We start from the raw sequence: 15,694 nt of genomic DNA on the forward strand, positions 1-15,694 counted from the left end.
TTACTCTGTGCTAGCCTCTATAACACAGCATTATTCTATAAACAGCATATTGTAGGATTCTGGTTTTTAATCCATTCTGCTATCCATTTTCAATTTATGGATGAGGTCATATCATTGACATTTAAAGTTATGATAGGGGGCGGAGCCAAGATGGCAGAGTGAAAGCAGTAACTTGCTTGAGCTCTCCCCCAAACCCCTCCAAATACTCATAAAAAATGGCTCTAAACAAATTCTGAAGCAGCAGAACCCACAAAAAGACAGAGTGAAACAAATTTCCAGCCAAAGACAACCTGGATGATTGAGCAGAAAGGTGTATCACGCTGGGCTGGGAGCGCAGCCCAGCGCAGTGTGGGCACACAGGCCACAGCAAACCTGGAGCAGGCCTCAGAAGACTGATTCGTGGGCAGCTGTGGAGATTTCCAGACTCCTCAATCCACCAATGCCAAAGACAACTTAGAAGGTCAGTGGGAAAAGTCTGTTTCTGTCAGTGGTCAGAGAGGAAGGCAGGGTTTTGGCTCCATTCCTCAAGAGCATGGCCCTGGGGGGGGAGGGGCAGCTGCTTCCTGAGCTTCTGGCCCACAGACTGAGGGGGAATCCAGTGGCTGATCAGACAGGGATTGCAGGGATCTCTTTGCCAGTGCTGAGGAAGGAATCTCTTGCTTTGCCCATATTTGGATCTGGGTCACAGTTCTGGGCAGCGGTGCTGGGGTGAAGAGGAGCGCTGGCGTGGTGGAGCTCGTAGGGGCTGTGGAGAGAAACCCCTCCTCACAATTACAGGACAGAAAGGAGTACTTGTGGTCAGAAGCCAGGAAAGGAGTAAACACCTCACCCCTTATCATACCACCTTGGAAGAACTGAAAATTTACAGGTCCCTACAAGTATTTCCGAAAATAGCTACGCAAACCCCTGAAGCTTGGGACAGTACATTCTCCACATTGGAAGCAGACTCATACCTTAACAAAGAGTTTAAAACTCAAATAATTGGCCAGGATCATGAGCAAGCAGCGCAAAAAGAGTCAGACTATATTATCTTACTCTGGTGACAAAGAAGATCAAAATATACAACCAGAAGAAGACAACAAAGTCAAAGCTCCTACATCCAAAGCCTCCAAGAAAAATATGAATCAGTCCCAGGCCTTGGAAGAGCTCAAAAGGGATTTTGAGAAGCAAGTAAGGGAAGTAGAGGAAAAACTAAGAGAAATGAGAGTGATGCAAGAAAATCATGAAAAACAAGTCAACAGCTTGCTAAAGGAGACCCAAAAAAATACTGAAGAAAATAACACCTTAAAAAACAGCCTAACCCAAATGGCAAAAGAGGTCCAAAAAGCCAATGAGGAGAAAAATGCCCTAAAAAGAAAAATTGGCCAAATGGAAAAGGAAGTCCAAAAGATTACTGAAGAAAATACTTCCTTAAAAATTAGAATAGAGCAATTGGAAGACAGTGACTTTATGAGAAATCAAGACACTGTAAAACAAATCCAAAAGAATGAAAAATTAGAAAACAATGTGAAATATCTCATTGGAAAAACAACTGACCTGGAAAATAGATCCAGGAGAGAGAATTTAAAAATTATTGCACTATCTGAGAGCCATGATCAAAAAAAGAGCCTAGACATCATCTTTCAAGAAATTATCAAGGAACACTGCCCTTATATATTAGAACCAGAGGGCAAAATAGAAATTGAAAGAATCCACAGATCTCCTCCTGAAAGAGATCCCCAAAGGAAAACTCCTAGGAATATTGCAGCCAAATTCCAGAGGTCCCAGGTCAAGGAGAAAATATTACAAGCTGCCAGAAGGAAACAATTCAAGTACTGTGGAAACACAATCAGGATAACACAAGATTTAGCAGCTTCTACATTAAAGGACCGCAGGGCATGGAATATAATATTCCAGAGGGCAAAGGAGATAGGATTACAACCAAGAATCACCTACCCAGCAAAACTGAGTATAATCCTTCAGGGGAAAAAATGGTCATTCAGTGAAATAGAGGACTTTCAAGCATTCTTGATGAAAAGACCAGAGCTGAATAGAAAATTTGACTTTCAAATACAGGACTCAGTGGAACATGAAGAGGTAAACAGGAAAGAGAAATCATAAGAGACTTATTAAGATTGAACTGTTTACATTCCTGCATGGAAAGATGATATTATAACTCATGAACTTTGTCAGTATTAGGGTAGTTGAAGGAAAAAAATATGTATGTATAGATAGATAGATAGATGATAGATAGATAGATAGATAGATAGATAGATAGATAGATAGATAGAGGGCACAGGGTGAGTTGAAGATTAAGGGGTCATATCTGGAGAATAAAATTAAGGGATGAGAGAGGATTATACTCAGAGAAAAGAAAGGGAGAGGTAGAATGGGGTAAATTATCTCACAAAAAAAAACAGAAAAGAAAAGTCTTACAGTGGAGGGGAAACGGGGAAGGTGAGAGGGAATGAGGAATCTTATTCTCATAGGATTTGGCTTAAGGAGGGAATAACATACACATTCAATTGGGTATGGAAATCTGTCTTACCCTACAGGAAAATAGGGGGAGAAGGGGACAAGAGAGCAGGGGGATGATAGAGAGGAGGGCAGATTGGGAAAGGGGTAATCAGAAGCAAATACTTCTGAGGAGGGACAGGGTCAAAAGAAAGAATAGAATAAATAGGAGGGCAGGATAGGATTAAGGGAAATAGAGTTAGTTTTTCACAACATGTCTACTAGGAAGTGTTTTGCATAACTGCACATGTACAACCTATATTGAGTTGCTTGCCTTTTCAATGAGGGTGGGTGGGGAGGGAGGAAGGGAGAAAATTTGGAACTCAAAGTTTTAAAAACACATGTTTTAAAAAAATGTTTTCACATGCACTGGGAAATAAGAAATACAGGAAATGGGGTACAGAAGTCTATCCTGCCTACAGGAAATAGAGAGGGAAGGGGATAAGAGAAGGGAGGGGAGAGATAGAAGAGAAGGCAGACCAGGGAAGGGTATTCAGAATGCATGCCATCTTGGGGTGGGGGGAGGGGTGAGAAATTTGGAACTCAAAAACTTGTGGAAGTGAATATTGAAAACTAAAAATAAATAAATTTATATTAGAAAGTAAAAAAAGAAAGAAAAAAAGAAAAAATAAGAAAAAATAGTAAAAAAAAATAAAGCTATGATAGCTATTTATATATTTCCTGTCATCCTATTTTTCCTATTTTTCACCTGTTTATCCTTCTCTTTCTCTTACTTTTCACCTTGTTTCTCCTCACAAGTGCTGTTACTTCTGACCACTGCCTCCCACAATCAGCCCTCCCTTCTATCAGTCCCCCTCCTTCTCTTATCCCCATCCCTTTTGACTTCTCTCTAGGGTAAGATATATTTCCATATCCAACTGAGTGTGTATGTTATCCCTTCTTTGAGCCAATTCTGATGAGAGTAAGGTTCAAATGTTGCCTCCCTCCATCTTCTCTTCCACTATTATAGCTGTTTTGTACCTCTTTTATGAGAGATCATTTACCCTATTCTGTATCCCCGTTCCCTTTACTCCTAGTGCAATCTTCTTTCTCACTGCTTAATTTTGTTTTTTGGATATCATCCCATCATAGTCAACTCACACCTACACCCTCTTCCATATATATACTTCTAATTGATATAATGGTGATAAAGTCCTTAAGAGTTACAAGTATCATCTTCCCATGTAGGAATATAAACAGCTTAACCTTATTGAATCTCTTACGTTTTCTCTTTCCTTTTTTACCTTTTCATGTTTCTCTTGAGAAGACAGTTTTTTTAAAAAGACAATCATGAAACAAGATACCAAAAATTAGCAGAAAATATTACACCAAATTATTTACCAACAAAATGGAAAATCTAAATAACAATGGATAAACATCTACAGAAATATAAAATATAAAAACTAACAAAACAGATAATCTAAACAATCCTAGCTCAGAAAAAGAAATTGTTTTAAGGCATAAGGGAATTCCTATACATAAGAAAAAGTAGGTACCAATGGATTTACAAGTTAAATTTCTCAAAATTTAAGTAATAAATCCCTATGCTACATAAATTATTTTAAAAATTAAAAGGCATTGTACTAAACTATTTTTATAAGACAAACAAGTTCTGAATAACAAACCTAGGTTTGATATATATGAGAGGATAATTTTAGATCAATATCACCAATGAATATTTATATAAAAACATTAAATTAAGTTTGGAAAAGAGAACATAGCAATATATCCAAAAGTTATTTTCCATTGCCAAGTTAGATTTTTTTTTAAGCTGTGAATGCAAAGATGGTTCAAAATTAGAAAATAATTAGCATATTAAATTGATAACACAAAATGTAAATAATATGATAAAGCAATAGCTGCAGAAAAGGTCTTTTATAAAATACACTTGTTTACATTAAAAAGCATAGGAACGAAAAGATCTTTCCTCAATGGGATCAAAAGCATTTATTCGAAACCAACAGCTAACAGCATTTGGAATGGAGAATACAGTAGAAGATTTACTATTTTACATTCTTTCCCTTCCTGTCTCCCCTCAAGTCATTTGGGGTTAAGTGCCCACAGTCACACAACTAGTAAGTGTTATGTGTCTGAGGTCACATTTGAACTCAGGTCTTCCTGACTCCAGGGCCAGTGTTCTATCCACTGCACCACCTAATTACCCCAAGATTTACTATTTAGATTAGAAGTGATGCAAAGGTTCATAGCGTCATGATTCTTACAGATATAGAAATGCTAGCTATAGAAATAAGGCCTTCTCCTCCTCCCAAAAATAGAAACTAAGGAAAGAAACATTATCAAAGAAGACAAACATCTCCATCTGTTGTTGACAACAGAAAAAGTTTGTAGAACCTAGGTTATAGATTCTTCCATTCTATATTTGAACTAGTTGGTCATGTCCCCAGAGTATGGATACCGACTACACCTCCCCTCAGTGGTAATTCTGACAGATTTTGAGGTTGTTTCTCTAGTGCCGTCACTCATGAATCCTCGTATCAATCTTCATTTAATATTACCCTAATATCAATTAACTAGTAAAAATGAATTACAAAAACAATGTACTCTTTGAACCAATAATTGCATTACTCGGAATATACTCTGAAAGTATTTTTTAAAATAATCAATATAAAGAGCTATCTTAATTTATTATTAGAATAAAGAACTATTTTAATAATGGCATTATTGCTCCAAACCAGAAGGAATTAGTATGTTCAACAAAAAGGAAATGGTTTTTTTAATTGGGTACGTTAATGTAATATAATACTATAATGTAATTAAAGCCAACAAGTATGAAGGATATATAGAAATCTAGAAAAATTCTACAAAATAATGCAAAGAGAAAAAAAACAGAACAAAGAACAGAGTACTATGACTATAACAAGAGGAAAAGTGAAGGATAATAAATGGAAAAAGAGAAAAAGAAAAAGATTCCCAAAGCAGTCTTTTAAAATAAAATTCTTTTGTTTTTACATCACATAAATTTCCCTTCAATTCATCCCTTTCCCCCCCCGAAAGCTATCCATAAAATAATTTCTTCTAAAGCGAAAAAAAATGAAGAGAAAAAACTCCATAAAAAAAGGGTGATAATATATGCAATGTGACATACTAATTGTCTTCCCACTTCTGCAAAGGAGTGGGGGGAGGTATTTTTTCATATTGCTTCTTTGGATCAAGCTTTTTAAAAAAAATTTGTGGTCATTGTTCTTTCCGTTTACATTGTTGTAGGCACTGTGTATATTGTTTTCTTGGCTCTGCTTACTTCACTTTGTATTAGTTCATGTAAATCTTTCCATGCTGTATTTATCACATTAATCATTTCTAACAGTATGGCAAATATTCCATTACATTCATGTACCACAATTTGTTCAGCCATTCCCTAGTCGATGGGCATCTACTTTGTTTCCAGGCTTTCTATTCCATAAAAGATGTTTCTATAAATATTTTGGTATATACCAGTCATTTCTTTGTATCATTTACCTCCTTGAGATATATGCCAGCAGTAGACTCTGGGTCAAAACGTAGAGAGTTTTAGTCACTTTATTTGTATAATTCCAAATTGATTTCCAAATAGTTGTACTGGTTTACAGCTTTGCTAAGAAACACTACTGAAGGATATTTCAGAATTTGAAAAAAAAAAATTGGAAAGATCTTAATAGCCACCTGGTCCAACATATTCTCAAAAGGAACCTCCACCATGATATCCCTTAGGAGTGGTCTCCCAACTTCTAACTGAACACCTCTAGAGAGGGGAAACTATCACTTCTCAAGACAAACCATTCCACTTTTGTACAGCTCCAATCGTTGGCAAGTTTTTCATGGCATCAAGCTTAAATTGACAGGCCTCACTGCAACTTCCTACCATTCCTCCTAGTTCTGTCCTCTGGCATCAGAGGAAGCCTAACCTTCATTCTGCATGGCAGCCTATCAAATCCTTGAACAGAGTTAATTGTCACGTGCTCCTTGAGTCTTCTCTTCAGGTTAATATGATGATTTCCTTCAATCAATCCTCCTAGTCATGAACTCAAGGCTCTTCAACATCCTGGTTTTCTTTCTCAGGTCTCTCGCCAGCTTATCAACGTATGATGAAACTATATTGCTCAAAATTGAATAGAGTACTCCAGATCAGGTCTGGAGAGACTATTGCTTCGTTATTCCTGCGTGCTGTATTTCTGTTATTGCATTCTAAACCCACATTAGTTTTTGTGGCTGCCAAATCACACTTTTGACTTGTATTGCGTTTGTAGTCCCCTAAAATACCCAGAGTTTTTTCAGACAAATTGTGGGCTAGTCACGCTTTTTCCATCTGATATTTGTGAAATTTATTCTTACACCCAAGTATAAAGCTTTACATGTATGTTTATTTATCTTATTAGATTTAGCCAATAAAAGACAGAATATATGAATTTGATTCTATTTTAAAAAATTTTGCATCAACAAAATAAATGTAGATAAAATAAGAAAAAATAGAGATGGTAAACAATTTTTGCACAAAATATTTCTGATAAAAGCCTGACTTTCAAAATCTACAGGGAACTGATACAAACCAGTAAATATTGAGAGCCATTCTCCAGGAATGGTCACCATACACATACAAATGTCTCTCAAACTTCGAAGAAAAAAATCAAATCAAGTTCAAGTCACACTGTTAGTTAATATCTACTCCAACCCTGGCTCATGAATTCCCACTGTTAGAAAAATATGAAACCAAAATGTACTACAGGAGTGAGTGAAGAAAAGCCTTTATTGTGCTTCTCATGAGAGAAGCAGGCACAATGCACTGAAGTAGCACATGGGCCCTGGATTCAGTGGTAGAATAATATTTTAAATGGTTAGTAAGATCCACACTCCCACCTACCAGGGCTAGAATTGGTCTAGTTCATCTGAGTTACACTCTTCCTGGACAGCCTATCCCATGTTCCTCCATCTTCCTCCTTGTCACGTTAGGTCATGCATCCCATGAGCAAAAATGGCAGCTATCTATGCCCTCGGGGTATGTAATTAATATTTAATAAGCTTATTAAGCAATCGCAGTGGAGAAAACCTTTACCCTGTTGAGGCCCTGTCCTTGACCCCCACAAGTTGCAACGAGTTTAGCCTCCAAGACTCTCTCTTTTTTCTTTTTTAGGCAATTGGGGTTAAGTGACTTGCCCAGGGTCACACAGCTAGTGTTATGTGTCTGAGTCTGGATTTGAACTCAGGTCCTCCTGAATCCAGGGCTGGTGCTTTGTCCACTGCTCCACCTAGCTGCCCCTCCAGGGCTCTTAATTAAGGAACTAGTTGTTTACAGAATGTTTGGTACACTTTCTGATTGGTTGAGGGACTACCCACAAGATCTTAGAATTCCTTATCCTGCTGTGGAAGCCTAACCCCCTAAAACCTTTCTTACACCACACCACAGATGTATTTCTTTTATTAGCCAATCAGAGCACTTATTAGTTCAAAGTAAATACTCAAAATACTCAAATGGATCTGTAATCTCAACAATGTGGTCATTCCCTCCACTGATGTAGATTGCTACCCATACAAGCCTGCGCATTATGAGAGACTCGTTTCCATGTCCTAAGATAAGTTTGCCAGAGGGGTCCAACCAATATGCTGGATGCCTTCCTTGCTTTCTCTTAGTATTATGAAGATATAGGCTTTTGATGGCTATCTGTTACTCTGGCTACTTACTTGACAAGTCCATCTTTTTTTCTTCCTGAAAAACGTCTTTGATGACATCTTTTATATCACTTTTCCTTCATAATTTCCAGTTTCAGTCAATCAATAAATATTTATTAAGCATCCACTATATCCCAGGCACTAAGTGATGATTAAACAAATACAGATAAAAAAGAGTCCCAACTTTCTAGGAGCTTACAATATAATGGGGGAAGATAATACACAAAAGGAAGGGGAAAGGGAGGGCAGGGGGGAAGAAGGTGACCAGTGAGAGACAGTTTAGGAGCAAAACTAAAAGAGACTAGATGGAGCTGGTGATGCTGGCAAACAGCCCTGCTTCCCTCATCAGTCACCCAGCCCCTACACTGCATAGCTATCCTGTACCCTCTCTGTGACTAAATGATTGCATTCCCTATGCTGGAATTATCCAAGTGTAGGGAGACAATTAGGTTATTTATTGACCAAAACATAGCATAGAATCCAAAACTAATTATATACACTTATACATAATAAAGGCAGGATTTTAGGCCAAGCAGAAGGAGGACAACTACTATGCCTCTGAATGGGATGACCCAGTGAAGACTTCTCAGTGTAATTAAGGTAATGAGTTCAGAAGGTAGGATACGGTTAAGAATAGATTTCTGTGAGTTTTTTTTTTAGTGACATATATCAGTAGTTAAAATTTGTCTAGTCGTTAAGTCTTAACTTACTTTTTAATCTTATTCAAATGCATCTTTGCCCCTAAAGGAATCTGGCTCCAGAAAACCCTTAAAAGGTTCCTTATCTACTCCCCTTATCTCCCTGTGACAGGGTTTTATTCAGATGTCTTTCTGTTCCCAGCATTATCTGTTCAATCCCCGAGACCTTTCAAAAACAATTGTAAATTATCTTCCTAACTGTACATTTTTAGCCGAGTTAACATCCGGACAGCTGTGAGGGAGGGGGAATTGAGTCTTCAGGGTTATATAAACTGATTTCTACCTCTGCAGGCTGTCTCTTCTCATCAGAGCCATTGGTGCGAGGACACCCAAATCTCGAGATTTGAAATAATAATAATAATTATAGCTATAATAAATTAACTTTCTGTTTCTCCTTGGACACCTCTGTGTTTCGTTTTATTTTTAATTTGAGTGGCATCCCACACACCTCCATTTCTGACTGTCTATAACAAAACAAAACAAATCCCAAAAGAATGCCCCTAGGCCAAGATAAAGTCATTTCTTTTAACTCTTTGGGGTTGAGCCGGAATTAGGGTCCTTTGTCTCAGACAACTATCTGACTGGTGGCTAAAAATTCCAAAGATTCCCCTCTAGCTTGGTATACAAATGAATATCAGCCAGAATGAAAGATAAAGTCATTATCTTTGATCTACCTAACCCCAGATTCTGCCTTTACTTTATCTTGTGTGTTGGTACATAGCCTTTTGCTATGACTTGTCAAACTGGCCTCCAACCTGTGGTTGGCTGAAGCCAAATGGAGCAGGCTAGAGACAGGAGAGTCAGGGATCACACAGAAGTTTAATTTCAAAGTGAGGGAAATGGCTTGCTAACAAGGAGGGAAATTAGACACATGTGCCACACCCCACCCCATTCCTCCAGTATGGAAACCCACTTCAGTGTTGGCAGATCTCAAGACTTATACTAATGGCTATTCAGTGAGCTGTAGTCCTGACAATAAGGGGTAACAACAACAATGAGACAAGTTTGATTAGTAGCAGGGCTTCATGACCGGAACTTGTCTAAGCTTGTCCCCGGAACTTGTCTAAGCTTGTCCCCTGCTTGTCTGAGCTTAGAGAACACCTGATGCTGGTCAAAGCAATACAATAATTGTGTGAAACAATTCTGGGATTTTGCTGCAGCTGAGATAATCCATAGGGTTAGCAAAGGATTGTTGTTATGCCCTGCTCAGGGCACAGCTTGCTTGCTGAGCTTTAACAATGGAAAACAAGGTATCTCCTACTGCTGAGGTCAGAGTTGGGAGAGTGGTTCAAGTGTGAAAGAATTCACTTAAGACTTCTCTTAGCCATTGGTGATGAGTTTAGGATGGACTCTAAGAAGGCCGAGGTATTACTTGAAATGATGAGGAATAGTCGTGCGGGTCGAAGTGTCATGAAAGAATTCACTCGGACAATCTCCAGCTTAAAGAAAGGCATTTAGTAGGGTGATGCACCCAAGTGGCTTGCTCCCTGTGAGGCAGAGCCCCAATGGGCTCTACTCCTTGTGGAAGGCAGAGCATGGGCTGCAGGTCCTTCTCGCTTAAGGGAGCAGAGAGGCCCCTGCTTCCCATAGGAGGCAAAGGCCTTTAGCTGGGTCAAACATATGGTTTAAATATAATTTTATGGAATCGGGGAAGGGGACAAGAGAAAGGGAGGTCCAAGCATGGCTCCAAAATGCCTGGGATATCAGGTATACCAGAAGCAATAAGCAAAGAGAACAGGAGAGGGGATGGGAAGAGCTGTTCTGGAATTGAGGGTGCTTTGTGAAAGCACACAGGTAAGTCGGGGGGGGGGAGAAGGGGGAGTTCAATGCAAGATCTTCTTTGATCACTTTTCTGGCTAGTCACACCTGAAGAGCTCTAGGGTTTTTGGGGTGCTGGGACCCCAAGATCGCGGTACCCTGCTGAATGAATTCGACTCAAATCTTCTTCAGCCAGAGGAAAAGTTTATTAGTGATAAATCACATTGACCAGGTGACGCCTGTAAAGACGAGCAGGCATGAGAGGTTCTCAGCCTTGTGGGCCTGAGATTCTCAGCTGGGTGACACCCGTAAAGACAAGCGGGCATGAGAGGTTCTCAGCCTTGTGGGCTTGAGATTCTCAGCATCTGAATGAGGGCCAAGGTGGATCTTAAATACTAAAGTTAACATTGGGTGACCAGAGAAGGGGGTTGGAAAAGGGTCTAGGTAAGAATTCTAATTGGGGAGGTCAGAGAGATTGAATAGACAATGGGAATAGATAATGGAGGGAACTGGAAGGCAGAAGTTTGAAAGGCATCTGCACAAAATCAAGGTGGGGCTAGGACTTTCAAAAGGAGATAAAGGAAGTCGATAAGGAACAGTTTGAGACCAGAGAAGGCCTTTCTGTAGCCTGTAGACAAAAGGGAGCCTAAGGCTTTCAAAGGGAGATGAGGGTCTGAGGCCTGTGAGTCAGATTCTCTTTTGGGGCAAAGGGCGAAGATCTTGGCTTGGGCCCCGCCCCCATCAACACCCTGCATCTCATCTCCTATCTCATGTCCTGCTTGCTCCACCTGCCTCAAGCACCCTTTTCTACCTCATCATTAATGGTATCTTGACATAAAGACTTTGCCTGCTCTTATAATGTATAAGTTTCTAGTCATTGTACCGTAGCACATGTGAGCTGATGTCAGCATTTCATTCTGAAAAGATGAAACCCAGAAGCTGCGCAGAGTTCAGAAACCACATGTCCATCACAGATTCACAGCAAAGATCTCGAAGAAAATGATCAGTGGAAAACAGAGGATCAATGCCCAGCCAAGTGGCAGAGAATAGAATGATGACCTAACTTCCTTCAAGGTAATTAATTTCATATCTTGTTACTGACATCCCCCAATTGCTAGTCCTTCTCTTCACCCTCAAATGATGATGCGTATTTACCTTTTTATGAATTACATCCGTAGAATGAGTCCCTTCAAGTGGGGCAGCAAGGTGGCACAGTGGCTAGAGTGCTGGATCTGGAGTCAGGAAGACTCATCTTCTTTAAGTTTAAACCTGGCCTCAGATACTTACTAGCTGTGTGACCCTGGCCAAGTCACTTGGCCCTGTTTGCCTCAGTTTTCTCATCTATAAAATGAGCTGGAAAATGATATGGCAAACCACTCCAGTATCTCTGCCAAGAAGACCCCAAATGGGGTCACAACAAGTTGGACACAACTGAACAACAACAATGTCCAGGACTGTTTTTTGTTCTCTCTTTTTATCTTCACTGGTTGGCACAGTGCCTGGCATATATTAAGAGCTTTACTGATGCTTGTTGAAATGGATTGGATTGAGCTCGTATTCCACATGCTAGCCAGTTTGCCTTCTTCCTGGGCCAGGGTCACAAAGCGTGTAAGTCAAAGAACCAGGACTAGAGCACAGTTCTTCTGATCTGTGGTCTGATGCCATTTCTACCACTGCATCAGAACCTAGAGCAGGGATTCTTACTCAGGTTCTAATCTAGGATCTGTGAACTGGTTTTAAAAAATTGCTTGATAAATGCATTTCAATAAAATTGGTTTCATTTGTTATTCTAGGCATTTAAAATTTTGCACTTAAAAACATTATTCTGAGAAGGGGTCCACAGGCTTGCTGAAGGGGTCTCTGATCTAGAATTAAAGGAGGATTCAAATCCTATTTCTGTCACTTTGTTATCTGTGCAACAAGTCAAGAAAGCAAGCATTTATTAAGCATCTGTGATATGCCAGACAGTGTGTAGCTCACTTCTCTGGGACTTAGTTTTTTTTATATTCAAAATGAGGGGTTAGTCTAGATGTTTTCTAAGGTTCTTTATAGCTCAACAATTTATGATCAACAGTCTTACCAGTGTTGGAGGCATATGGTGTTTCTGCACATATATGTTCCTATGTGTGTAAGTGTGTATATGTGTGTGCATACCCTATTAATGAAGGTGATTAGAACAGCAAGTGGTACACATTGCTGCACTAATGCCCTGGTCACATGTTCCCAAAATAGTACTAAAGTACTAAAAGACAAGATTTAGGAATTAAGCATAAAATTTAAGAACCTAGGAAACTAGCACATTAATAATCTCTGAAAGAGAAAATAAGATGATTTAAAAATTAAAGATGTGATAAAAATAATTAAAAAGAATTAATGAAATAACAAAACAAAGAACTGAGTTTTTAAAAGACGAATAATATTTATAAAGCATTAATAAACTTGATTAAAAAAGAATGAGAGCAAGGTTTAACTCATAATATGAAAAAAATGAAAAGGGTGGATTTACAACAAATGCAGAGAGTTAAATGGAAAAGTTCAGAAACTGCTATTATTATTTGGTGACTAAACTGAAAATCTAAATGAATGAATAAATAGTTACAAAAATAAAGAAAACAGGCAATAAATAATCTAAATTATCCAACTTCAGAAAAAGAAATTGACCAAGGTATTAGGGAACTCCCATAGATTTTAAAAAATCTAGGTACAGACAGATTTACAAAGTGAATTCTATCAGATATTTAAAGACCACATCACTTTGTTGTATATACTATTTCACAAAGAAATAATATACTTTACCAAACTCTTTTTATAAGACAAATGTGGTCTTGATTCCCAAATCTTGGAGAGATGAAGGAAAGAATCATTGTAGATCACTATCACAATGAACACTGGGGCAAAAATATTAAATTAAGTTTTGGAAAAGACACTGAAATAATATATCAAAAAGTTAATCATTATGATGAAGTTGGATTACAAAAATGAATTAAAGGCTGTTTTACCAATAGGAAAATAATTGGCATAATGAATAATATTAGGACAACTAGTTAAGTGAAGACAACTTTAAAGATAAAAATAACACAGATCAAAAGCCCTGGAGTATTCGTAAAGCATATATCTGTCCTTTTAATATCTCGAATATATTGAAAATCATTAGTTTGCACACCATTAGCTGTAAAATTGCAATAATTCTGTTATGCTGCTTTACTGTGGATCATAGATTGAATGAATGAATAAAGCATTTATCAAGGGTTTTGTTATGTGCAAAGCACTGTGCTAAGCACAGCAAAATAGATAGCAAGGCCTCTTCATTAATACAACTTCCACTGATGAAAGACTTTCACTTTCTAATATTGAACTCTTTGACAAATTTTGAGATAAGAATGAACCTTAGAAGTCATTTAATTTAACCTCCTCATTTTATAGATGATGCCCAGAGAGATTAATTGATTTGTTCTAGCTCATACAATAAGTTTCAGAGGAAGAATGTGAACCCAGCTCTTTTACAAGCCAGTAGAGATTTTTCAACACTGCCTTTATAGCTAAATAAGTATGTATCATGTTTCCTTAAATATGTAATAATTACAAACTTTATATTGTTTGATTATAGTTTGAAATCACACTATAATAAGATTCAAATATGGATTCACTTAGGTTAAGTGGTTCTAATGCCCATAGAAATATGTAAGCAAAACAGATAGTTGTATTTTTCCACCGTTAATTCTAGTTCAGGTAGATAAAGCTTATAGTTTTTTGATGGGATGAACTCTTGACCTATTGCTGGGGCCTTGAGTCCTTCTGCTTGGTTAACACCTTCCCACCACTTTGTGGACCTGATAAAGAAACTCCCCCTACCAGAGGTTCTCCTAGCCTGGTAGTGATAAGGGACCCCTAGAACTTTTCTACTTACCACATCAGGGTCTGATTACCAATAAATACCCCCTCCTACATCTGACAGCAATTTCCTGTTCTCAACCAAGACCATATTTAGGTTATATAATCTTGCCACCTGAATACCAAGTTTGAGTGTGTTCCCTTCTTAACTTGTCTTTTACCTATCTTGTTGGGGGTGAGTATCTTGCTTGTAGGAACAAACCTGTCTGTTTATATTACCGTAGTGTGTGTACATGCTTTGTTTGCCTGCTTGTTTTGTGTCACACCAATAAGGCTCGCGATTGTATCCTCTCCCTGATTACCACTTTTCTAGAAATCCTCAACCCAGGTATTTACTTTAACCGGAACTATGAAGGCCAAACAAAGCAAAATACATAACAGATTTTGTATAGTAACATAAGCTAAGTACCTAGGACCAAGGGAGGAAGGTGAATTTATTAAATGCCTACTATGTGCCTGGCGTTGTGATAAGCGCTGATAGAAAGGCAAAAAACATTCCCTGCTCTCCCGTAGTTCACAGTCTAATGGCGTAGACAAAACACAGCAAGTACCTACAAACACGAAGTATACAGGATAAATTGGAGATAACCAACAGAAGGAAGGCATTCAAAGGCAGAAGACCGGGAGGTGACGGTCTCAACGTAGGCAACCTTCTCAGAGATGCCCCGGCTGCAAGTGATCTCGTCCGGAGGGCCAGTCACGTGAGCTCTCTGCTGCCTCTGGTAACCTAGCAACCGCATCCCGCTACAATTTTTCCACCAGTTCCCGCCTCACTCTCTACTTAAAAAAATCCTCTGGGCTGGCGGTGGGCTAGGGGGCGCGCCGCCGAGCCGTCCAATCAGCTGGGCGACGTGGCCGCAGGGCATTATGGGCCCAACAGGCCGGGCGCGGGTTGTCAGTACCATGGCGACGGCTGAGCGTGGGTCGCGGGCCGCGATGGCTGTCGGCTGGGCTCCGAGGGGACCAGGTACTCCGGCAGCAGTGGCTGTGCTCGTGGCGTTGGTGCTTCCGGGGCTCCCAGCGGCCCAGCGCTTCTCGCTGCCTTTCCGGCGGCCGGAGACGTGCGATCACCACCAGTACTTTGATGTCTCCTCCCTGTCCTGCGTCCCGTGTGGAGCGAACCAGACTCGGGACTCCCGAGGTGAGAGAGCGGAGCCTCGGGAGAGTCGGGGCCCGGGCCCAGGCCTGCCTTC

The 15,694-nt window shown here is 39.3% G+C and overlaps 1 protein-coding gene across 1 annotated transcript in view; it reads left to right on the plus strand.

The window, feature by feature from the left end:
- The first annotated feature begins 15,347 nt into the window (after window positions 1–15,347).
- The window catches only part of TMEM67 (transmembrane protein 67), an 85,563-nt gene continuing 85,216 nt past the window's right edge, over window positions 15,348–15,694 (plus strand). The window contains exon 1 of the mRNA XM_020972890.2: window positions 15,348–15,642. Within this exon, the coding sequence (XP_020828549.1) occupies window positions 15,369–15,642 (274 nt within the window). The 5' untranslated portion in view covers window positions 15,348–15,368. The remainder of the gene's footprint in view (window positions 15,643–15,694) is intronic.

This window comes from Phascolarctos cinereus, unplaced genomic scaffold (genome assembly GCF_003287225.1).
Source record: "Phascolarctos cinereus isolate Bilbo 61053 unplaced genomic scaffold, phaCin_HiC Scaffold_4;HRSCAF=312, whole genome shotgun sequence".
In the NCBI taxonomy this organism is placed as follows: Eukaryota; Metazoa; Chordata; class Mammalia; order Diprotodontia; family Phascolarctidae; genus Phascolarctos; species Phascolarctos cinereus.